At 39.8% G+C, this 27,145-nt stretch overlaps 1 protein-coding gene across 1 annotated transcript in view; it reads right to left on the bottom strand.

Annotated features, from left to right (window-relative positions):
* banp (BTG3 associated nuclear protein) overlaps positions 1 to 27,145 on the bottom strand; it is a 377,911-nt gene that overhangs the window by 300,577 nt on the left and 50,189 nt on the right. Inside the window, exon 4 of the mRNA XM_028810115.2 lies at positions 1,948 to 2,147. Within this exon, the coding sequence (XP_028665948.1) occupies positions 1,948 to 2,147 (200 nt within the window). The remainder of the gene's footprint in view (positions 1 to 1,947; positions 2,148 to 27,145) is intronic.

Below are 27,145 nucleotides of genomic sequence, written 5' to 3'. Positions count from 1 at the left end.
GGGGGTGCTCCGGGAGTATGGAGTACCGGACCCCCTGACAAGGGCAGTTCGGTCCCTGTACAACCGGTGTCAGAGCTTGGTCCGCATTGCCGGCAGTAAGTCGAACCCGTTTCCAGTGAGAGTTGGACTCCGCCAGGGCTGCCCTTTGTCACCGATTCTGTTCATAACTTTTATGGACAGAATTTCTAGGCGCAGCCAGGGTGTTGAGGGGGTCCGGTTTGGTGGACTCAGGATTGGGTCACTGCTTTTTGCAGATGATGTTGTCCTGTTTGCTTCATCAGGCCGTGATCTTCAGCTCTCTCTGGATCGGTTCGCAGCTGAGTGTGAAGCGGCTGGGATGGGAATCAGCACCTCCAAATCCGAGACCATGGTCCTCAGCCGGAAAAGGGTGGAGTGCCCTCTCAGGGTTGGGAGCGAGATCCTGCCTCAAGTGGAGGAGTTCAAGTATCTTGGGGTCTTGTTCACGAGTGATGGAAGAATGGAGCGAGAGATCGACAGGCGGATTGGTGCGGCGTCCGCAGTGATGCGGGCTCTGCATCGGTCAGTCGGTGTGAAAAAGGAGCTGAGCCATAAGGCAAAGCTCTCAATTTACCGGTCGATCTATGTTCCTACCCTCACCTATGGTCATGAGCTATGGGTTGTGACCGAAAGAACGAGATCGCAAATACAAGCGGATGAAATGAGTTTCCTCCGCAGGGTGTCTGGGCTCTCCCTTAAAGATAGGGTGAGAAGCTCAGTCATCCGGGAGGGGCTCAGAGTAGAGCCGCTGCTCCTCCGCATCGAGAGGAGTCAGATGAGGTGGTTCGGGCATCTGATTAGGATGCCTCCTGGACTCCTCCCTGTTGAGGTGTTCCGGGCACGTCCAACCGGGAGGAGGCCCCGGGGAAGACCCAGGACACGCTGGAGGGACTATGTCTCCCGGCTGGCCTGGGAACGCCTCTGGATTCTCCCGGAAGAGCTAGAAGATGTGGCCAGGGAGAGGGAAGTCTGAGCATCTCTGCTCAAGCTGCTACCCCTGCGACCCGACCTCGGATAAGCGGAAGAGAATGGATGGATGGATGGAGTAAATCTTGTAAAATGTCAACATCCATCCATCCATCATGTACTCTGCTTTTAATTGGTAATATGATGATCTTAACCAGGCTTTTCAAAAAGTGTTTTTGTGGTCTTGTTTTCTACACTTTATGTCTGATCTCTTGGATTATATATTACTCCATGCAGCTTAAGAACGTTTTGAGTACATCATAAATGAAGTACCACTATTCTAGGGGCGTGCTATATTAGTAAAAGGATTAGAATGTAGATAGCATGTAAAAGACACTAATGACTAGTTATTTAAGCAAGAGTGCAATCACAAGTTTTACTCTTCAACATGTTTTAAATGATTTTAAATCTGATCATCACTTTATTATTGGGTGTAAAGCATCAACTCCAACAATAAAAAAGAAAATCTAACAATACTTGTTATGTCACAAGACACTTTATAAAATCTTGGCTACACGATATGCATCTGCCACTACTGTGGAGTACACAAAAAGCATGATTGAGGCAGAAAGAGAATTCTACCAAATTCTGAAGGCTCACATAATCAGCATGCAAATATTTAATGAAATTTGTATTGCAAAGAATTGTGTCCTTTGGGCTGATCTGTTTTTGGAAACATGAACATCCAGTTTCAGAGGAATGGCTATACATTGAAAATTGGTTAATCAAACAATGTGGGTGCTACATATAAAGATTTGATCTACATAAAATTATACCTATGAAAGCAGAATGGAACAATAACCCAATACAAGTGTTCATTAGAGTTGCCTATGTAAAAACTGTTACTACATGTATCCTATCACCGCTTGCTTATCTAAATAATAACATATACAATAATAAGTTTCTACAAAATACATACAAATTAAAATTAAATTATGGATATTAGCACAATGCATTCCCTACCATCGCACTTTGTTCCAGGTCTGTGTTGCTCCTAGAGGAGAACCTGCTACCATCGGTACTTGAATGGGTCCATGGTTCTTATTCACCAGCATATCCAATTTCTCCTCAAGGGATTTGCATGTAGCCTCAATAGTTTGAATCTTTGCCTCAATATTGTCCAGACGCAGGCAAATGCTCTGATTGATGGAATATAGTAAGGACTGCAATAAAAGTTAACAGTTTAACATATAAGATCAAACTGCAGGCCACATTAATTACTAAAGGAGCTTTAAAAAGTTTCAGTAAAATAATAGAAATCAAAGAATATATTTTGTATACTCCTTGGTAATGCGCACAATTATACTATACATATATATACCATACTGAGTTCACACACAGTATCTATGACAATGGTTATAATGACCAATGTGATTTAATTCTGAAAAACCTATGTATCTCAAACAAATGCATTAAAGGTTACTATAAAATGTTATCTAGACAACTATATAGGTGCAAAAAAAGGATTTTAACTTTGTTTTTTTTTCTTTCTGTAAGCAAGATTATTCAATGCAAAAATGAGCCATTTACATTGACTCTGTGGACTAAGAACCCTTGCCCTAAGAGCTGTTTCTTATTCCAAATGTACTTTTCTTGCTTTCCAAAATCTAACAAGTGCAGGGCTCAGACATACTAACTACTATTCACTTTGCAGAACTGCTTTGTTACTTGAAAGTGAGGATTGGTAATATAATGAATAAAACTTTAAATTTGTAGGTTTTGAAGAAAATAAATGAAAAACTGTAAAATAAGTTTGTGTTTTTAAAATACAAATAATTGAAACAGTAATCAACCAATTCATTAATTATAAAAACAGTTGTTAGTTGCAGCCCTAGTTTATTTTTATTGATTGCCACAACACTACCAAACAACTTACAGTATATTTTCATAGTGTATTGTCAGAAAGTAATATAACATTCCTCTGTTGTGTATAAATTTGGCTAAAATTTGAACTTTTCAAGTTGAAAAACCCTTTAAGACATAGGTCGGTTTATGAATGCACACAGTATATACAGTAGTGTAAATATATGCGAATCAAAATATTTTGAATTTGGACGCACATATCATTTGTAAAACTTAAGGACAGACTCCTGCCTACAGACTTACAACAGTAAAGAAAAGAATGAGCCATTAGATTTTTGTCTACAGTATATTAAGCAATCAAACTTTTGAAACTTGAAAATGGGTATAAGACTGTCAGAGAAATTATATTTACAGTACATTTATTTGCTTAGCAGATGCTTTTATCCAAAGCAACTTACAAAACAGTTTAATATAATTGAGTAAACATCAGTCTGTGGTCTACTTTGGAACAAGGTTACAAAATTGATCATTACAAGTGAAGAGCTCAGAACAAAACGCAAGAGCTTTATATTTCCTTTGTTACAAGAACCTATCAAAGCCATTATCAATTAGACAGAAATTTACAGAATAAGAGACTCAAAACACTTCTTAACCCTTAACTACTCGCAATGGTGTATTTTGTACACCAGTCTCAGTTATTTTTGTCCAACGTCCTTTTACTTGAACCTACCGGCAGCATCTGCCATCTATTGTTAGCTTAATTCATTACAAGTACAGTGTCGCAATGGTTTCCCTCCAGTGTGCTCCCAGTCGGTTTTATGAGTGAATGCACAGTCGCAATTTCCATATGATGCATTTAGTATACTGCGTGGGTACTTATATATGACAACGATGAGATGTTTTTCTTGCAATGACTGTCTACAAAGAACATTCAACAACTGAAGTGAAATGTGATACATGTGCAAATCCTGCAGTGGATGAAAGTGTGAGTGGTGATGAATGAGCACTGGAGAAGTGGATCAGGGTTATTTTCAGATAATCCTAGACTGTGTCATACTATTGAGTAATATGTTATTAAATTACATTAAAAACATGTACAATTTAAAATTATTGCAATATTTTATATTACAACCTCACAGTGTGCGTATACAGTAAATAGCCATTTTAACACTGGTGCATAAAGTACACCGCACAAGTACTTATGAGATGAGAAATGCTGTGAGTTCTTAAGGGCTAAACGCATTGGGAAACTCAGCAGTTTGAATACACGTGAGCAGCGTGTTCCACCAGCTAGGAGCTATGCATAAAGAATCTGGATTGAGATTTGATGCCACGCAGAGGTGGTTTCACAAAATGCTGTTCATCATGTGAGCACTGAGTGGTCAAGAATAAGTGTAGGACCTCATAAGTGTCTCCATATACAGTAATCCCTCCTCCATCGCGGGGGTTGCGTTCCAGAGCCACCCGCGAAATAAGAAAATCTGCGAAGTACAAACCATATGTTTATATGGTTATTTTTATATTGTCATGCTTGGGTCACAGATTTGCGCAGAAACACAGGAGGTTGTAGAGAGACAGGAACGTTATTCAAACACTGCAAACAAACATTTGTCTCTTTTTCAAAAGTTTAAACTGTGCTCCATGACAAGACAGAGATGACAGTTCTGTCTCACAATTAAAAGAATGCAAACATATCTTCCTCTTCAAAGGAGTTGCGTGTCAGGAGCACAGAATGTCACATAGATAGAGAAAATAATCTCTAGCAAACAAATCAATAGGGCTGTTTGGCTTTTAAGTATGCGAAGCACCGCGGCACAAAGCTGTTGAAGGCGGCAGCTCACACCCCCTCCGTCAGAAGCAGACAAAGAGAGAGAGAGAGAGAGAGAGAGAGAGAGAGAGAGAGAGAGAGAGAGAGAGAGAGAGAGAGAGAGAGAGAGACAGAGTTTGTTTTCAGTCAAAAATCAATACGTGCCCTTCGAGCTTTTAAGTATGTGAAGCACCGTGCAGCATGTCGTTTCAGGAAGCAGCTGCACAAAAGATAGCAACGTGAAGATAATCTTTCAGCATTTTTAGACGAGTGTCCATATCGTCTAGGTGTGCGAACAGCCCCCCTGCTCAATCCCCATACGTCAGGATCAGAGAAAGTCAGCGCAAGATAGAGAGAAAAGTAAGCAATCTAGCTTCTCAGCCATCTGCCAATAACGTCCCTTGTATGAAATCAACTGGGCAAACCAACTGAGGAAGCATGTACCAGAAATTAACAGACCCATTGTCCGCAGAAATCCGCGAACCAGCAAAAAATCCGCGATATATATTTAAATATGCTTACATATAAAATCCGCGATGGAGTGAAGCCGCGAAGCGCGATATAGCGAGGGATCACTGTACTGTATATACAGTTGGTGCTAAACCCATTGACAACTCTGTAGACAATTATCAGGAATCTGAACTTAACACATGCTGCTAATGTTGTGATCTGAAAAGAGGAGTGACAGGCGTCCACCAGATGTGCCACTGCATTTTAAGTCATCTGCATACATGGCTGTGTTTTTTTTTTTTTTTTTGAGTCTTTTGAATTCCAGTTTTCATTATCTCTAACCTGCTCTGCATGTGTTTGGCCCCCTTGTTTTTTAACCTCTTTATGACGTTTTACTTTGTTTTCTACTCTGTCTTTTATTTCTGACCTTGCTTTGTTCTGCTTTTTTTCAATGACACATGATCCGTGGTGATTATTTTCCCTTTTTCGAGTAATAATTTGTTTGTTTGCGCTACTGCAATCTTTCTTTACTTTCTTTTTTTATACTTTCTAATTTCCCTACTTTCATATTCTTTAACTTTCTCCACATGTGTATCACACTTTTTTTTTTTTTTGAGCCTTTCGAATTCCACTGCTTCATAATCTCTAACCTGCTCTGCATGTGTATAGCGCCAACATTTGTGAATGTCTTTATGAAGTTCTACTTTGTCTTTTAATTCTGAGCCCAATTGGACGTGCTTTTTTTCAATTCCACTTGTTCCGGGCTGATTATTACTTTCCTTATTTTCTGAATTTGCACCTAGATTATTCTTTTTCTTTTTTACTCTTTTCTCTCTCCAACGCTTTTGAGTCTGTTTTCTCCGCTTAGTCGTTGACATTTCATTTATAACGTATTGTCCTTGTACACTTTATATGCGGTAAGACCCGGAAACTGTGTGTGCTCAAATCCTTTAAACGACTGAATGTTTTGCTGCCCGTTGTCTTATTTGATATTGGTTGTAACTTGGGCGTGTCTTGCAAGAATCTCATGTTCTACGTCATCGTGAGATGGTCCTGGGCCAATCTCTTGGCACAAAGTCTCATGTTTAAGGTCCCCGCGAGATGCTCCGTGGCCATTTTCTTTCGTCTTTTAAGTGTCTTCCATGATCTTAACGTGAAGATCAGGGGCCTCATGCATAATGCCATGCGTAGATTTCGCACTATAACATGACGTAAGCACAAAAGCCGAAATGTGCTTATGCACAGAAAAATCCAGATGCAGGAATCTGTGCGTTCGCCAACTTCCACGTTCTTCCACTACATAAATCCCGCTCAGCGTGGAAATAAACGCATGTGCACGCACTTGCTGTCCCGCCCCAACTCCTCCCAGAATTATGCCTCTTTGAATATGCAAATCAATATAAACAGCCTTTAAGCCCAGCGTTCTGTGAAAAGGCAATGGCAAATGTACAAGGAAAAATAGAAGAATTTCAGCGAATACCAAATGGAGGCAAACAAAAACATACTATTTGTTGGTTTAAACAGTTATATAAGCAACAAAAGGAAGTTGATCGAGTGACATAGCGTGTCGGAGAAACTCGAAAGCTCAAGTTCACAAAGTCACACAGTGCCTGAAATAAAAAAGTTGCCACATATCAAGGTCGGCGTGAAAAGGCGACTCGTAGCCCACTGTCTGAGTGTCATATGAAAGTTTACTAGGGTACAGTGGAAAAAAAGGCACACAGTGTGAAAAAAGCACGAAATGTCAACTTTAATCTCGAAATTTCCACTTTAATCACGTAGTTTATTTTGTCATTAAAGTTGATCATCATAAACTTCATCTTAAAATTGTTTAATTTACTAGTTTCTCAAATCCCATCGTAATTAAAGTAGCACGTTAAATGCTTTGTTTTTTATTTGATCTTATATGTGCTCTATGTGGCCAAATCACTACGTGCTCTTTCTCCGACAGGACACTGAATCCATTACATTTGTAATATTACAGCTCTCTGAGTAATTAAAATACTGAGAAGGTTACGTGATATCATTTTCATGATGATATGAGTTAAAGCATGTTATTAAACATAGGAACACGGTGGTGCAGTGATTGTTCATGTCTTACAGCAAGATGCTTGCTGCGCCATGCGCGATTATCAATGAAATGCTTTATTACAGAAGTACTGTATTTTTCAAACGTACTAACCCCCAATTCCTGTCCTTACTTTTCTTTCTCCAAATACCCAATCGCCACACAATCAGCTCTGTAATAGACATTAAGCCATCTGTAAGCTTAGAACATAGATTCTTCAAAACTTTTAAGGAACATCGAAATATCTTCGTAATGTTTAATTATTCTATCCATTTATCCTTCCAGTGTTGCGCCAGCCACAGCATGAAAAACAGCGCGAGGCAGGAATAAACCGTGAACGAAGCTGAAGCTCGCTAGCGCTGAGGCACCGTGTAGTTAAAGTTTTATCTGTATAATATAATCAACATATTTTGCTGCATTTCATCTTAAAAATGATATTGTCATCATATGTAAATATGCGCTTTATAAAGTGGCTCAGGTTGTGCAACATTATAACTGTATCATAAGTACAATTACCTCACGGTAACTTGCAAGTACAAACAGTTCTACAAGGAGCACTTGATGGACTGGTTCAGTGAGCGTGTATAGTGGAACCCTCTTAGAATGAAACTGTTTGTGAACCGCGAGGTCCGAACAGGAAAGGCTGCGAAGCATTGGTTGGATGAGAGCAGTTCAAATAGCGAATGGCTGAGACAGCAAGTGCTTGATGCTGTATACTGATAATTCTCTTTCCGATCGCTGTAGATCTGTGATTCACACTCAGATACAGTGATATAAATACTCCGAGTGGTGCAGTGAGAGTAATATGGAAAAAGATGATCCGCTGTGGGAACCCCTAACGGGAGCAGCTGACAGAAGAAGAAGAAGGTGCAGTGAGAGTTACAACGCTAAAGCAGTTATGGTATTTAGAATAGTTTGACCATTCTATGGACCATTATATTGTTACAGGTTAATTAAAATCAGATGCATTAAATTTATGAACGATATGCGGTTAATTTCAGTGTATTTGATAAAGCCGCCATCGTGGATGTGGATCTAAGAAAGGGTAACCACACAGGAACAGTAGCACTGCTTTGACGCTGGGTGCCGCCAGTCTGCAAAACCGAGCACAGAACTTGCATACGTCAGGGTATGAGGTACCATGGAAAAGTGTGTGACTTTACGGCAAGTGTAGGTTTTATACATCATGATTTGAACGTCGAAATGTTCTTACGCAACATTTCTGTGCGTACGCACCGTTTATACATGAGGCCCCAGGTCTCGTCTCCCGTCTTTCTCTCCCAGGATTTTTTTTATAATAGAGAGATGTACTTGGCATTCTATTGGTTGTGTCTGAGCAACACTGACTTATAACCCAAGTTGACAACACACGTGATAGTTATCCTTTAAGAATTTATAACATCTTTGTCTGTTTAATGGGTAAGGAGGACTTGCTAGAAAATGTACAGTAATTAGGTAAAAATGTATGCTATTTGACCTAAACATGTAGTGGGGTAAAAGTAAAAGTAGCAATAAATGAAATTTACCCAAGTACAAATACCTGAAAAATGTACTTAAGTAACTAAGTAGTTGTACTTCATTACTTTACACCTCTGGTATATATTTGTATATTGTTTAATCATGTCCTTTATTATTGATGCGCTGTAGCCATCCACCACTAATGCTACAAGTCAGATCATAAGACAATATTTTATGTAAAGAATAAATCTAAAGATGGTCTACATTTTTAAGGGATAAATAAATAAAAATCAAGTAATGACCTCCAACTAATTTGAAAAAATAAAAAATCTACTTTGTTTATGTAGGATATTAGGGTCAATTTACATAGCCAAAACTGTTTTTTCAGCTAACATACTGTACACTACTCATAGTATTACTGTGGAAATCCCTTAGCCAAAAAAGCAAACTGATGCAAACAGCAGTTGTTAATTAAACTATTTAATATTTAGATGACTAAACAACATAATATTTTGATAAAGTGATTACTAAAATAAAATACAAAATAATAAAGACGATTATATTTTTGTGTAGAATATGTCAAGGTGTTATAGAGAACTTACATTTAATTAGTCAATACACATAAGCAGCTTATTAATTTTCATTTATCTCATCTGAAAAATAATAACACTTAGTGTTTATACTACTTCAGATCTAGTGTGGTCTGGATAAAAAGAAACATAAAAATAAAAGTAAGATGCAAAAATGAAACAACATAAAGCAAATTAAAATGTTAACTAAAATGGAAAATAGAGTAGCATATTGGCACAGTTGATAGCATGGCTACCTCTCAGATCTAGAGACCTGGGTTTGAATACAACCTGCCTGTCCAATGCCTTAGGCTGCCAGTAATGTTTATGACACTGAGTCCTAGACCATGCCAAACTTAACTACTGTAGTTGCTGGATCTCAGATTACATGACTAGGGATCACAGGGGGTGACAGATTAAGCCTCTAAAATATCCAATGACCTTTAAAGCAATTTTCAGTCATAGTTTTCATCACATAATCTTAATGAGTCTTTGGATATATAAAGTGTGCCGTTGGCTTGTGAGTGAGTTATTTAATCTGTCAATTCCTGTGAATACCAGTTGTGTAATTTGAAAACCTTAAGACAAAAAGGTCAAGGAACTGTAGTCAGTAAGTCTGACATACTCTCCAGCTCAAAGTTAAGTAGTCTGCCACCAGTCTTAAATGACTCATTCACTACTTTTCAGGAGTGTTAAACTTTCGAAGTATTGTGTGTATCCCACAATTTAACAGTCAATTAACATGCTGCTTGACAGTATCAGCAGCTGTATGAATGCTTTCAAAATGTGACAAGTTGAGCCACAATCTTGGCCCATCTTTCTCTTTTTTCCATTCTGTCATGGCACAGCAAACATGACACATTAGAGAGGTAGGATCTTTCCTCTTTCATTGTTCTCACAATGTGTACATCATACTTCTGGTTCAGCACTCATTAGTTGTCACCTGTTACACACACAGACATGCTCATCCTAATGACTTAAGACAAATACCTATTTTTTTTTTTTTGTTTTTGTGATGTGTATTAAAATATGATAAGAGTCACTTGAAATTTCAAACTACACAGACTGCCAGCCACTATGTGACTTGTTACAACTTGCTAATATCATATACTGTAAATGAAGGTTATTACTAAAAAATCACAGGAAAAGTCATGTAGTGTGATATTGGTTTTAGAATGACTGGCAAATGTAAATTGAAATTAAGTGAGCAAAGCAAGTGCGTATGAGTGTGTAGGCAGGGTGGGTGACTACTGTATCCTTGATGTTGCTGAGACAAACACCAGAGTAGAAGATGAAGGACCATAAAAAGGATGGATGGATCATTAATGTCTATTTCAGATATGAAGGTAAAAGGAATATAAATAATGACAGATTTATATATCAATTTTAAATGTGCTCATTGATAGTGTACATAGTTAACTTGCCAATAGATATGGGGGTCTTCCTATTTTGTCTAAAGACTGCAGTAGTTAAACCCCTGCTCAAGATAAAAGAAATATTGACTTGTCTGTTCTTGACAACTTTGGATCCATTTAAAACCTGCCTTTTCTGAATAAAATTTAAAAAGCAGTTTTCAGCAGTTAAATGACTATTTAAACAAACATTCTACTTTTAAGTTTAAGTTTAAGTTATAAGTTTAAGTTAAGGTTTAAGAACAAATTATAGTGCAGAAACTACACTAGTTAAAACAGTAAATGACTTGTAGACATTTATATGTTTTTATTCTATTAGACCTAACTACAGCATTTGACACAATAGACCACAGCATTCTTAGAAATCATCTTAGCCAATGGGTAGGTCTCTCTCACAGTGTCTTAAATCGGTTTCAGTCTTACTTAACAGGTAGAAAATTCTTTGTTAGTTCTGATTGTAATTCATGGATCCATGATATGGCATACTATGTGCCACAAGGATCTATTCTGGGCCCAATGTTATTTTCAATCTACATGCTCCCATTAGGCCGAAGTCACACAGCTTTATTTATCTATAGCACCTGATGATCCTGATGCTCTGGACTCTCTGACCTAAGGTCTGTCTTATATTTCGGAATGGATGAGTAGTAATTTTCTCAAGCTAAATAAGGAAAAAAATGAAATTTTAGTCATTAATAAAAATGGAAATAGTGAGGGCATTAGAAATAAACCTGACCCCAGAGTATCAAAAGTCAAGGTGGAAGTAAAGAATTTAGGTATAATCTTGGACTTTGACCTAAAATTTATATCACACATTAACCACCTTACTAGGACTGTATTTTTCCATTTAAAGATATTGCAAAAGGTTAGATCTCTTATAACACTGGAAGATGATACAAATTAATTTATGCTTTTGTTTTTAGTTGGCTAGATTACTGTGATTCACTCCTAACTTGTCTACCCTAAATAAGACATCAATCCATTGCAGTTAGTTCAGAATGCAGCAGCAAGAATCTTAACCAGATAAAGAAAATCTGAGAATATCTCACCAATTTCACTGTTGGTACTTTGGATATTCGTGTTCATTAGAACTGGCTTTAAAATACTGCTAATGGTGTATAAAGTCTTAAATAATCTTGCTCCTTCTTAAATCTTGAAGTGCCTGTCCCCCTACATTCCAAGCCATAACTTTATACCTTCTAATAGTGGTCTGTTTCAAATTCTAAAAGCCAAGCTTACAAGAAGTGGTGAGGTGGCCTTTTCTTATTATGCATAAAAAAATCTGGAATACTTTACCATTTAAGATATGCCAGGCTAATAGTATAAGGGGCATCAACTATGTTTGTGACAGGTGTTCCAGCCAGTCAGAGTTGAGTAGTTGCTGTAAGTCCCCACCCTCTTATGCATTACCTGTAAATCCATGATGTACCAAGTTAGCGGAAGTTCCACCCTCTACTCTATACCTGATGTGTGGGTTTTGAGAGGCAGCGGCCGTCTTGGCTATAGTCTCAGAGAAGCATCTATCATAGCCGTAGTTTGAGAAGGAGGTGGCCATCTAAGCCATAGTACGACAACAGGCGGACAGCTTTGGAAGCTGAGTCTCTAAGGAAGCACAGTAGTCACCTATGGGTGGAGCAGGTATCCTAGTCCTTTGGTGACCAAAGTGCACACAAAGACAGTACAGAAAGTATGAGTGACAGACACAGAGAGAGGATGTACAAAAAGAGTTTAGAGTAAAATGGCCGCTGCCTCTCAAAACCCACACATCAGGTGTAGAGTAGAGGGTGGAACTTGCGCTAACTTGGTACATCATGGATTTACAGGTAATGCATAAGAGGGTGGGGACTTACAGCAACTACTCAACTCTGACTGGCTGGAACACCTGTCACAAACATAGTTGATGCCCCTTATACTATTAGCCTGGCATATCTTAAATGGTAAAGTATTCCAGATTTTTTTATGCATAATAAGAAAAGGCCACCTCACCACTTCTTGTAAGCTTGGCTTGGCTTGGTATAGAGTAAGTCTATTACATGCCCACAGAGCCTGGCAGTTTTGGTGGCACAGCTCACACACACCTCCATCCTTTCCCCACAAAGACAAGTCTACCTGTACCCATCTATCAAATCACCCCACTTATAAAATGATCATTAAAGGAGAAAAGATACCAAGGTGACTTAAAAACAACAACTTTACAGAAACAAATTCCACATATAGCAATTATGACATCTTCACTTTCAAAGTTGCACAGTGTGTACTAAAGCAGGAGAAATAAAAATTACAGCAAAACATCCAAACAAACCTATTTTGTGACATACACACAGACAGAGAGTCATGGGGAGTCATCTCCTTGGAAGCCTGTTCCTGGTGTGACCCTATAAAGGCATAATACAGAGCAGCTTAAGTAGTTTTGCCTTTTTCATTTAAAAATTCAGTTAATGTGACTTGTGTATCCCCACAACTAATCATGATTTCCTAATCATTAAATGATGTTTTTTATGTAGACTTATTCCATTTTTGCACTGCTGAAATACTCATAAAAAATGGATGGCAATTTTGCCTTAGCTATGTTTTTCTCAACCATTGATCTTTTATATTCTTATCTTTTATATTATTATCTTCAACATCTGCAATAAGATGCTGCAGATTTTCTATCAGACAGTTGCGGCAAGCGCCCTCTTCTACGCGGTGGTGTGCTGGGGTGGCAGCATAAAGAAGAGGGACGCCTCACGCCTGGACAAACTGGTAAAGAAGGCAGGCTCTATTGTAGGCATGGAGCATCTAGCTATTCTTTAGTCTTATGGTTTCAAATAGGCGATATGTTTTAAGCAAAAAAATGTTTAACAGCAACCTTCCCTTTGGTACACTCTCATACAGTAGTGAAGAGTTATTACTCACCTTATTGCTTCAATGATTTGCTTATGGCAGCAGACTCTGGACAAACCAGCATATTAATTCTGTTAGACCTCAGTGCAGCATTTGACACTGTCAGACATGACATCCTACTGTCCAGAATGGAGAACATGCTGGGTATCTCTGGCACTGCCCTCCAGTGGTTCAAGTCCTATCTGACTGATAGGCAAGAGTTTGTTAGTCTTGGCAAGAGCAGATTTAGCTCAGCGCCAGTCACACAAGGAGTCCCTCAAGGCTCTGTCCTCGGTCCTCTGCTTTTCTGTATTTACATGCTTCCCCTTGGCCATATTATCCGTAGCTATGGACTGGGTTATCATTTTTATGCAGATGATATTCAACTCTATTTCAATGTTAAAAGTGGAACTTCATCAGAGCTTTCTCAGCTCACAACCTGCCTTAGTAAAATTAAAACCTGGATGGAGCAGAACTCTTTAAAATTAAATTGCAATAAAACTGAACTCCTGCAAATTGGGATGAAAATGCAACTTAATAAAATGAGCTCCTTCCCAGTCTATCTTGGCGGTGATCTCATCAGACCTGCCTCTACTGTAAAAAATCTTGGTGTCATTTTTGATTCCTCCCTCTCTTATTCCGCCCACATAATTCACATTAAGAAACTTTCTTACTTTCATCTCCGTAACATATCCCGTGTTCGCTCCTTCCTCTCCTTTTCTAACGCTGAGAAACTTGTCCATGCTTTTATCACATCCCGCATTGATTATTGTAATTCCCTACTGGCAGGTGCCCCTTCTAATCTTATATCACAGCTCCAGCTTATTCAAAACTCAGCTGCAAGAGTCCTTACTCGAATCAGCAGCAGCGAGCACATAACACCCATCCTGCTCCGTCTCCACTGGCTCCCTGTGTCTTACAGAATCGAATATAAAATCCTACTAATAACCTACAAAGCCTTAAATAACCTCGCGCCAAACTACATCAGTGACCTTCTCCATCACTATGTGCCTGCCCGCCCACTAAGGTCCTCTGATTCTGGCAATCTTGTTGTGCCCCTCACTAATCTACACTCCATGGGTGACAGGGCCTTCAGCTGTATAGCGCCCAGACTCTGGAATGACCTACCAAAATTAATCAGGTCAGCTGACTCCATGAATTCTTTTAAAAAACAACTCAAAACTCATCCGTTCAGGAAGGCTTTTAGCTCTATTTGACTTTATTACCCTTCTCTCAGTTTACTTCTCTGTCAAGATGCTAATGTAACCTGTGTGTGTGTGCTAGACCATCAATTATGTTGTCTGTTTCTTTTTTTCAGAATTCACTGTCTTAATCTTCTTTATTTATTTATCTGGTTTGTACAATGCTATATACTCTATACGCTGCCGTTCTTTATTATATTCTATAAGTGCCTTGAGCATGGGAAAGGCGCTATATAAATAAAATGTATTATTATTATTATTATTCAAGTAATTGAAGAAAAATTAGTCCCGAGGCTTTGGAAAACATCTTGCATCACCCCAGTCCCAAAGGTATCACGTCCTAGTGAGCTGAATGACTTCTGGCCTGTTGCTCTGATATCACATGTGATGAAGACCATGGAGAGGCTGCTGCTTCACCACCTGAGGCCACAGGTTCAACATGCCCACGACCCTCTGCAGTTTGCATATCAGGAGAAGGTGGGAGCGGAGGATGCCATCATCTATATGCTACATCGATCCCTCTCTCACTTGGACAGAGGCAGTGGTGCTGTAAGAATTATGTTTCTAGACTTCTCTAGCACCTTCAACACAATCCAACCTCTGCTCCTTAGGGACAAGCTGACAGAGATTGGAGTAGATTCATACCTGGTGGCATGGATCGTGGACTATCTTAAAGACAGACCTCAGTATGTGCGTCTTGGGAACTGCACGTCTGACATTGTGGTCAGCAACACAGGAGCGCCACAAGGGACTGTACTTTCTCCAATCCTGTTCAGCCTATATACATCGGACTTCCAATACAACTCGGAGTCCTGCCACGTGCAAAAGTTCGCTGATGACACTGCTATTGTGGGCTGCATCAGAAGTGGGCAGGAGGAGGAGTATAGGGACCTAATCAATGACTTTTTTAAATGGTGCGACTCAAACCACCTACACCTGAACACCAGCAAAACCAAGGAGCTGGTGGTGGATTTTAGGAGACCCAGACCCCTCATGGACCCCGTGATCATCAGAGGTGACTGTGTGCAGATGGTGCAGACCTATAAATACCTGGGAGTGCAGCTGGATGATAAATTAGACTGGACTGCCAATACTGATGCTCTGTGTAAGAAAGGACAGAGCCGGTTATACTTCCTTAGAAGGCTGGCGTCCTTCAACATCTGCAATAAGATGCTGCAGATGTTCTATCAGACGGTTGTGGCGAGCGCCCTCTTCTACGCAGTGGTGTGCTGGGGAGGCAGCATTAAGAAGAAAAACGCCTCACGCCTGGACAAACTGGTGAGGAAGGCAGGCTCTATTGTTGGCATGGAGCTGGACAGTTTGACATCTGTGGCAGAGCGACGGGCGCTCAGCAGGCTCCTATCAATTATGGAAAATCCACTGCATCCACTAAACAGTGTCATCTCCAGATAGAAGAGCAGCTTCAGCAACAGACTGCTGTCACTGTCCTGCTCCACTGACAGACTGAGAAGATCATTCCTCCCCCAAACTATGCGACTCTTCAATTCCACCCTTGGGGGGGGGAGGGGGAGTGGTAAACGTTAACATTATATAAAGTTTTTTTTTTTTTTCGTCTTATACGATTTCTCGTATTAGAAATTTGTTAGTTTTCGCATAACCCTTGGGGTCACAGCGCAGGGTCAGCCATTGTACAGCGCCCCTGAAGCAATTACAGGTTAAGGGTCTTGCTCAAGGGCCCAGCAGAGTAGGATCTCTTTTGGCAGTGACGGGGATTCGAACCGGCAACCTTCAGGATACCAGCGCAGATCCTTAGCCTCAGAGCCACCACTCCGCCCCATTATTGTCTGTTTGACCTGCATTATTATAAATCTTTAATTTAATATTGCTACAGTGGGTTGGCACCCTGCCCAGGATTGTTTCCTGCCTTGTGCCCTGTGTTGGCTGGGATTGGCTCCAGCAGACCCCCGTGACCCTGTGCTCGGATTCAGCGGGTTGGAAAATGGATGGATGGATTAATTTAATATTGTTTTTTGTATCAGTAGGGTGCTGCTGGAGTATGTGAATTTCCCCTTGGGATTAATAAAGTATCTATCTATCTATCTACAAAGATTCAACATATAGATATGGAAGGGGTGCAGTGGCCTAAGAATGGTATATAAATTCATATCCAGGCACTACAGATTTTTTATACAAGCCTTAAAGTTATGCTGACTATCAATTACCCAAATTCTGTGATTTGATGCTTGAATGCCTTTTTACCACTTTTACTCCATATCTTATGTGTATTGTGTATGACCTGTTCTTTGAGCTTGTACTCTACAGCAGTGGTTTTCAAGTTCACTCCTAGTGGCTCACTTTGGCTGCAGGTTTTTGTTACAACCAATGTCAGCTTATAATTGGACTTCTACCTTAGCTACTCAAGCTGTTATTTGCAGTTCTATGTTTTGTTGGCCAATCAAAAAATATTAGAAAAGTGGGTTTTCTAAGCTTTTATTGGAATATAGCAACATTTTATGTATGTTACTTGAGGATGTTTTAGCTTTATTTTTAAACTTTTGATTTCTAAGACTTTCATCATCCTTATCATCATGATATTCATTCTGCCTTTCCAGGTGTTCTGGTTATTTAATCCATTATTTACTGATGAGCAAATTAGTGGCTCAGACACTGAAGTAATAATAGCCTTTCAGCTTTCAGTGTCATCTGTCCTGTGACTGCTCTGCTTGCTGTTAATTGTCATTCTTAGGATACACTTAAGGGAGGAAATGACACAGAAAAAAGCTAATTCAAAAGAAAAATATCCAAAGAGAAATAAGCCATTAAAGCATGGCAAAACACATATTTCAAAACCTCTTATAATTGAAAACTTCAGACTGATGTGCTTTTCTGAATGCAGAGTGTGAGAAAGAAAAAGTCAGATTACCAAAGAGATCAAGTAGAGGTAAATACGTGACAGATTGTGAAACCAGCTGGAACGAAAGCCTGTAGCCACCATCGGCAAACTTTAGAGCCACTGCTTTACAGTACAATATGTACATAGTTGGTTGTATATTCTTAAACACACTATGAAAAGGCTCCTACCGGGTATGTCTGTTATTGTTAATCCATTATACGAAATGGATTACCAACTTGAATTAATTAATTTCTTTATTTAAAAATAGAGAGATGCCAATAATAAATCAAATGCAAGTAAAAGCTGTGTAGAGCATGCAACAGTGCAGTCCAGCAATGTGACAGATGTAAACATTGATCAAGCACAGAAAGCACAGGACTGTGTGCTGGAGTGTAATGGGTGTTACCAGGAAGACAGTCATGCTCAAAAGTAGGAAATCCAGAAGATTTTTTTTCTTTTTTTTAAGGTTTTGCAAACATTACTGAAAGTAAAACAAAAATGTAGGCACTTATATTTTCCTTGCTAATGAGTAAACGCTAAATATATTGGGAAAAAACATTTTATTTCCTGCTCTGGCTATATCAACTGTCTTTTAGAAATAATTTTGCTACACGAACTATACCAGACGTATGTAAAATAATGCAAAATGAAAAAAGTAACATAAATATCATAAAAGTTTTAGCTATTTCTGTATTTAATTTCAAAAAGACGTCACACATATTTGCAGTGAAATTTTTTTTTTCTTGTGCATTGTACTTGGATCAGAGTTGCTTGGTGCTGATTTTTAATTTCTTTCATCCATTCTATCGTTTTTCTCTTCACCTCAACAGATGCATAATCATCATCTGTGTAGACGGAAAACCCTAAGATGTAAAAGAGAACTGCTTCATGTAGCACTAAAGAAGCCTTATTGCTGCTTCAAACAGTATTTCACTGACATCAACACAATAGAAATGGATGGATAGATGGATAAATAAGTTTATTTGAAGGTGCAGCATAATATCTTTGAAATGTAAATGTTAAAATTGGTTCTCTTATCTACAAGGTGTGCTACTGAACGAAATGCCAAATAAACTGCAGATTGACAGTGTATCTGTGTCCCTTGTCCTCATGATGTGGTCCAGGTACGGAATGATGTTAAGATACAATAAATCCATAGGAACATTTTGCTGATGTTTCTGAACAGACATATCATTCTACCCAACAAAATGTGTTGCATGTTTTTGTTTTGATATTAGCCATGGTTTTGCTGAAGTAGCTTTTGCCCTTTGCACTATGTATACAGTATGTGCTTTCCAAGGTGGGCTGTGTTGTGTTTTGAGTTCACCTTGATGTTTTGTTTAATTTCTACAAATATTTGATGCTAAGGAGTACAGTATTGTTTATTTTTGGGAGGATATTTATGCTAAAAGGTATAAGTAAAAAAATGTAAAGGCATCAATCTGGAGATTGTTACCTACCTTGTGACTGAGGAGCCATTCACATTTTATAATAATATCAAGCACCTAGTTAATTGAATGTGATCACATGGCCATTTCGTCCAGCATTGCTTCTAATACTGAATTTTATATTTGAGGTGTTCACCTCTCTCCTATAGACCTGCACATCCGTAGAGAACATTTTTAAATATATGAGAGCCCCAATCTTTCATTTAACACCAAGAAAATTAACCAACAAATATTTCAAGAAAAAACATGAATCCCAAACCTCCAACTTTTTCCATCTTTTGCTGTGGCTATATGTGCAAGGTAAGTGAAGTTATGAAGCATAACGTAAGACTCTGAGCAGTCTTTTAAAATCTTGGAAAAGTTTTTGATTTTCATATTACGAGACACTTTTGAAGAGAGATCTTTTGAAGAGAGACACTTTCACATCCCACGAAACAGGCACGTCATGTCATATTTACAACCTTTGTAAGTAAGTCCTGTGATGCACATGCAGAGCAGGTTAGAGATGGTTCAAGTTCAAGTTCAAGTTCAAGCACTTTATTGTCATTGTGTAACACAACGAAATTACTTTTTGTGACAGCCCCGAGGTGCATTTAAAGAAAAGTCAAATAATTCCAAATATATCATATACAGTGTTAAGTGATCAAGTAACCAGAGCAAATTATTATTATTGCTCAAAGTATAGCAGCATAAATTATTATTGCACCTGTTAATGAATAGTACATTACATATTCTACAGACTGAGGAGATTCAGAGTTCAGAAAGTGTATGGCAGATGGGAAAAAGCTATTTTTTAGTCTGTTTGTGCGTACACGGATTGACCTAAAGCATCTGCCTGACAGGAGGAGCTCAAACAAAGAATTTCTAGGGTAAGTTTTGTCCTTGAGAATGTTTTTGGCCCTTCTCACACAGCAAGTCTTATACGAGAGTTCGAGTGATGGCAGTTCAGTCTCTATAATGGCTGTTTTTACGACCTGCTGCAGGGCTTCTTTAGCAGCCTTGGTGCAGCTGTTGTACCAGGCCATCATGCAGTTAGTTAAAATACTCTCTATAGTGCATCTATAGAAATTAACCAGCAGCTTCAGGGGGAAGTCAGCTCTCCTTAGCTTCCTGAGATAATAGAAGCGTTGTTGTGATTTGCCTAATATAGCCAAGTTGTTGTCAGCCCAGGACAGGTCCTCTGAGATGGTGACTCCTAGAAACGTAAAGCTGGAAACTCTCTCCACAGCATCTGCATTGATTGTTATCGGACTGTGATTGGTCTTTTTAGTGGTCCTAAAGTCCAGAATAACTTCTTTGGTCTTTTTGGTATTTAAGACCAGGTTGTTGGTGTTGCACCATTCTGTCAGATTCTGAACCTCTTCCCTATATGCAGCTTCACTGTTGTCTGTTACAAGCCTGATGACAGTTGTATCATCCGCAAATTTAACAATAATGTTTGATTGGTGGATGGGTTGACAGTCATGGGTGAAGAGTGCATAGAGAAGGGGACTTAGTACACATCCTTGCGGCACACCAGTGCTCAGGGTTAGGGTGGAGGATGTGTGTTTGCCCATCCTGACAGACTGGGGGCGGTTGGTGATAAAATCCAGTAACCAGTTGCATATGGATGGAGCAAGTCCTAGTGCATAGAGTTTTTGGATCAGCTGGTTAGGTATGATGGTATGAAATGCAGAGCTGTAGTCAATGAAGAGCATCCTAACATAGGCGTTTGGCTTTTCCTGGTGCGAGAGGGCAGCATGTATAGCCACACAGATGGCGTCCACAGCTGATCTGTTTAACCAATAGGCAAACTAGTGTTGGTCTAGATCAGCTGGGATGGAGGCTTTGATGTGGGTGATTACCAGTCATTCAAAGCACTTTGCGATGACAGGGGTGAGAGCAACTGGTCGATAGTCATTAAGACAGGTTATCCTCGTTTTTTTGGGAACAGGTACAATGGTTGCGGATTTCAGGCACAAGGGGACTACACCTGAGGAGAGAGAGAGGTTGAATATGTGTGTAAATACCTCCGCTAATTGGTCAGCGCAGGCCTGGAGCACACATCCTTGCACATTATCAGGACCTGCTGCTTTCCTTGTATTGATGTTTTCGAGTGCCCACCGCACATCATGTATGTGTACGACCAAAGGCTGTGAGTCTCCGTTTAGCTCGAAGCTGACTGGAAGCTGGTTATTGTCCTTGTCAAACCATGCAAAGAAACTGTTAAGTTCCTCTGCTAGGTTGGCATTGTTATTGGCCAGTGTGTCTTGTACGTCATTTTTCTTTTTGTAATCCGTGATTAATCGGATGCCTTGCCACATCCACTGTGAGTTTGAGTGACTGTCAAAGTCCTCCTCAATCTGTTGTTTGTACATTAGTTTAGCAGACTTGATGCCCTTCTTGAGGTTGGCTCTGGCAGCTCTATAGGCTGAGGTGTCTCCTAATTTAAAGGCTTTGTCCCTTTCCCTGAGCAGCTGTTTGACTTCACTATTCATCCATGGTTTCTCATTTGGGTAGACCTTAATCCTTTTGTTGACAGTGACATTGTCCACACAGTAATTAATATATGACAGCACAGATGAAGTATATGGCTCTAAGTCTGTCTGATGAGAAAATATATTCCAGTCTGTTTGTTCAAAGCAGTCCTGGAGTTGGCAAATGGCCGTTTCAGACCAAACTTTAACAGTCTTGCTAATTGGATTAGTACTGCTGATAAGGGCTTTGTGCGCTGGAACAAGAGACAAAGAGATATGATCAGATCTGCCGAAGTGGGGGCGTGGAATGACCTTATAGGCGTCTTTTATGTTTGTATAGACGTGGTCTAAGGTGTTTTCCCCTCTGGTTTTACAATGTACATGCTGATAAAATCTGGGGAATACATCCTTAAGATTCGCTTGATTAAAATCCCCAGCAATGATAAAAACTGCATCAGGATGCGAGTTCTGTTGTTTACTGATAATGTCAAACAATTTTTCAAGCGCTGACTTAACATTAACCTGAGGAGGTATGTATACTGCCGTAACAATAACGACGGTATATTCTCTCGGTAGGTAAAATGGTTGGCATCTTAGCATCATATATTCCACGTCCGGACAACAAAACTTGTTGATTATAGTTATATTAGTGCACCAAGCATTATTAGTATTGACACACAGCCCTCCACCTGTTTTCTTACCGGAATCGGGGGTTTGATCGGTTCGATGGAGTGTGCAACCTGCAAGCTCAACTGCTGTGTCCGGTATGGTGGGATCCAGCCACGCCTCCGAAAAAATCAAAAGGCAGCAGTCCCTTGTAGTTTTATGTGTGGAAATATCCAGTCGGAGCTCGTCCATTTTATTTGCGAGTGATCTAGTATTCACAAGAAAAACACTAGGAAGAGGGGTTTTATGCGGAGCAGCCTTTAGCCTAGTTAGTAATCCTGCTCGCTTGCCTCTTTTTTGCTTCCTCTCCCTGCGCTGTCTACATGGCCGTCTTCTAAGTATAGGAGTCATCGTAGGTCCCGGTGATCTGAGAATCTCCTGTGGTATTGCTTCTGTGTTATAATAATTATCTTTGCTATTAGAGCCGATCTGTAGAAGCTTTTGACGACTGTAGTGGATGTTCGCTTCCATGTGTAAAGCGATGAAAGTCAATATTAAGAAAAATAATAGCAGAAAAGAGCACCTATTCGGGGAGCACAAAGCCGCAGCATCTGTGCGCGCCGCCATTGTCCGCACCCAGTAGGATAATGGAAGTAGGAAAATTCAAAAGTCTCAAAAACATGAGTCTAAAGATCACATTAGCACAAACAAACGGAAAATATTACTCGCTGAAATAACGGAAAAGCGAAACGAGATTGTATAGTGTGAGGACAAAAGGACAGGTGCTGTACAGGCTTTTAAACTTTTGAAGCGCCGCCTGAAATCCCAATCACGCGGAACAAAAGCAGCAGGAAGTTAGCAGCAAGCCAGTAGCTGATCGAGCAAAGTGGAGGTAAAAAAACAACTGTTGCTTGCTTCCCAATGTATCATCGTTTAAGAGGGGTTTCAGATGAGCGACCGTGTCACCTTGGCGTGCATTCAGCCACACTCTTCACAACGGAGTGGTTCGGGTTGGGGTAATTGAGGGGGAGAATTGGTATGTGAGCGAAGTTCAGATCACATGGCATGGCAGCACATAGCAGTGGCGGGGGGGAAGGGAAGGTGCAGGTGAGCGAAGTGCAGATCACGCGGCAAAACAGCAGCAGCAAGTCAATAGCTGATCGAGCAAAGAGGAGTTTTAAAAAAATGTATTTGTATCCCATTGTATCACCGTTTAAGCGTGGTTTCGGAGGAGCGGACATGTCTCCTTGGGGTGCGTTCAGCCCCCCTCTTCACAACAGCGCGAAGCGCAGGCAGGGAGGAGGGGTTGGTGAGTGAAGCGAGCAGGGGGCAAAGCCCCCTAGTTACTTCTGTAATTAAATGCTGTTTTGTATTGCACAGCTTAGTTCAATGGCAATATGCATTTAAGACAGAGATGTCCACTGTAGCACAATGATCTGTTCCTGTATAACAGAAGTAATACTGTAGATGAAGAACTGTAGATACAAACAACTTTTAACCTATAGCCTACTTTCATTTACAGGTCATTTTTTGGAGGGGGGGGGGGGGGGCTTTGGGGGTTGGAGGGAATCATGCCTGTTGTTAAAATAGCTGTATGCAAGGAAGCTTCCTGTGATATTTAAATGAAATCTAATAGATGAAAGTTAAGACTTCTGGTTTGCAACACACATCTGACCTTCTTAGTGTCCCCAGTGAGTTTCTTCACTTATCATTCTCTCAGAAAAGCAAAATGTGAAAACAGTTCTTTTACAATCTCCAAAAAATGCAGAATGAACAAAGGAAAATTAAATTTACAATAAGGTGAGCAATAACTCTTCACTACCGTATGAGAGTGTGCCAAAGGAAAGGTTGCTGTTAAACATTTTTTTTTTTAAAACGTATCACCAATTTGAAACCATAAGGCTACAGAATGAAAAAGATCAATGGTTGAGAAATACACAACTAATGGTTGAGAAATACACAACTAAGATAAAATTGCCACCCCTTTTATATGAGTGTTCAAGCAGTGCAGAAATGGAACAGGTCTACATAATGAAAAATAGAATTCAATGATTAGGAAATGATACATTTTTCAGAATTATACCATTAGTTGTAGGGACACACAAGTCACATTAACTTTTGTTGAAAATTAATTTTGAAATGAAAAAGGCAAAACTGATGCTGAAGAATATTTTGATATATAATAAAAGGTTCTATTTAAGCTGGTCCGTATTATGCCTTTGTAGGGTCATACCAGGAACAGGCTTCCAGGGAGATAACTCTCTATGAGACTCTGTCTTTGTGTATGTCTCCCTCTCTCAGTCTGTCTTTCTCAGCCATTCTCAACATAGCATACATCACGGAAACATTGCCAAAGTGTCAGAGACCTCTGGGCAGCATTCATTCTTACAGGCCTTCTCTCTCCTCTGTCTCGCACTTTCTGTCTGCCTGTCTCCATTAAGGCGTGTAACGGCCACTCTACATGGAGACACTATATCTGTGGCTATCTCTTGTCTACTATTTTTACCAGAAAGAAGCAAAACATGGATTCTGATGTGTTTAGCTGTTTTATATTTAGTGGTGGAAAAAAGTACTGAATGTCAAGAGAATGAGTGCATACCAGATGGGCATATCTTTAGCATCTGGTTCAAAAGCCACTATTTGCCTATAGACATAACACATTTGTGATTGATAGAGGTAGAAAGGATAGACTTGTACTTGTGTGTGTTCTATATTACAAATGTATAATCTCACTTCATTAGTTAAATACATCAAGAAAGATGTGAATGCTGTGATAGCTGAGCTTCTGCTGGTTGAGGTACCTTTTGATGCTTATGCATGTCTGACTCAACCTGTTAAACTGAAAACAGGTTTGCATAATGTGGTGAAATACAAATATATAAAGCATATGCTACTATAAACCCCATTTGGGTTATTACAGGCTCACTGCTCTACTGGGTCCTTGTTTGCAGTTTTTTTTTTTGTCATACTTTTAAACAATTCTTGTGTGTTCTTCTTTTTTCATATGGGATTATGCATCAGTATACAAATAAGTAAGTTAGTGTGGATATTTTGCTGTAATTTTTGTTTCTCCTGCTTTATTCATGCATTTTAAAAATGTTGATGCTTAGCACACATTGTGCAACTCTGAGGCAAAGATGTCATAATTGTAATGTTTGGAATTTGTTTTGGTAAAGTTGCTTTTTTGGCATCTTGGTATCTTTCCACCTTTATAAATCATTATATAGTTGGGATTATGAGGTTGGGCAGCATGGTGACGCAGTGGGTAGCACTGCTGCCTCGCAGTTAGGAGACCCGGGTTCACTTCCCGGGTCCTCCCTGCGTGGAGTTTGCATGTTCTCCCCGTGTCTGCGTGGGTTTCCTCCAGATACTCCAGTTTCCTCCCACAGTCCAAAGACATGCAGGTTAGGTGCATTGGCGATTCTAAATTGTCCCTAGTGCATGCTTAGTGTGTGTGTGTGTGTGTGTGTGTGTGTGTGTGTGTGTGTGTGTGTGTGCACCCTGCGGTGGGCTGGCACCCTGCCCGGGTTTTGTTTCCTGCTTTGCGCCCTGTGTTGGCTGGAGTTGGCTCCAGCAGATCCCCGTCACCCTGTAGTTAGGATATAGCAGGTTGGATAATGGATGGATGGATGGATTATGAGGTTTAATTTTATAAGTGGGATGGTGTGGATGAGGTTATGAATGCAAACTGTGTGCCCTTGAATCTTTCAATAAAGTTGCTGTTTGTAAGGCACACTTATTTTCTTGTTTAATGATCATTTTATTAGTGGGATGGTTTGGTAGTTGGGTACAGGTGGGCTTGTTTATGTGGATAAAATGATGCAGGTGTGTGTGAGCTGCACTGCCAACACTGCCAGGCTCCTTTGTAGTGTAACAGAGTCTAAAGACTCCCTAAAATCTTCTTGTACATACTCTATATGGGTCTGCCACTCATACACTCTGTACTATCTGTGCCAAAGGACTAGGATGCATGCTCCACCCATAGGTAACTACCATGTTTCTTTAAAGGCTCGGCTTCCAAGGCTGTCCTCGGCTACCAAAGCTGGCCAACCCTTCTCAGACTACAGCTAAGATGGCCGTTCCCTTCTCAGACTAGGTCCAAGATGGCTGCTCCTCAGTGACTATAGCCAAGATGGCTGCCCCCTTCATACAGACAACAGTTAAAATGGTCACTGCCTCTCATACCCCACACTTCAGGTACAAAGTAGAGGGCAGAATTTCTGCTAACTCAGGAACATCATGAGTATACAGGTAATGAGTAAGTGGATGGGAATTACACCAAATACTCAAAGCTGATTGTCTGGAACATGTGTCACAATGATACTGGTGCACTCTAATACTACTCAAGCTAATACTGTGGAACATTTTAAGAAACGCCTAAAATCCCACTATTTTAATTTGCTTTTTTGTAGCTTCGCTTTAGTTCCACTCTTAATAACCTACAGTAGATAGGCATAGAATTATCACTCTTTTCAGTGAATTTGCAATCATTAATAATCTTTACTTTTCTCTGCTTTCTCAGGTTCTTCTCTGGTGGCTGATCCAGGTCCTATGCAGTCTCCTGCGATGTCTAAAAGAAAGTGGAAACCCAGCTTATCACAAGACCCACTCTATCGAATCCTCTAAGACAAAGCCAAAAAAACAAAAAAACAATGAAGAATGACGATAGTTACGATAGGCAAAATGCTCAGTGGGGGCTGGGCAATCTTTTGGTGTGGAACACCTGCATATTGTTATTTTCTCTAGCCTAACTGGCATGTTTTTTTTCCTGTCCACCCTGGCCTGATCTTATCATGGGACAGTTATTTAGAAACTTTAAACACAATTCTATATTTAATGACTCTATTTCTCTTAACACTAGAATTACCAAAGCCTATGAAACCTTAAATCTGTTCACACCTCTCCGTCAATGTCTTTTGTGTTGTAAATGTGTCAATCAACACAAATAGCAAGCAGCCTGCTATCCCATCCCCCCGCCCATTGCCACAGTTCAATTCACAAATAAGGTTCTCAATGCTCAGTGTTTATCTTGGAGTGAAGTGCTGGAGTTGTACAGGATAAATAATGTATCATCATTTGGAATACATACATTTCATGTGTGTTCCGTGTCTACAACAATCTACATAAACATATTGTTAAAACAGAAACGTTTTTCATGTTTTA

Source organism: Erpetoichthys calabaricus, chromosome 9, assembly GCF_900747795.2.
Source record: "Erpetoichthys calabaricus chromosome 9, fErpCal1.3, whole genome shotgun sequence".
Lineage (NCBI taxonomy): Eukaryota > Metazoa > Chordata > Cladistia > Polypteriformes > Polypteridae > Erpetoichthys > Erpetoichthys calabaricus.
Note: the sequence above shows the minus strand (reverse complement) of the source record. Positions and strands in the feature narration are given on the sequence as shown.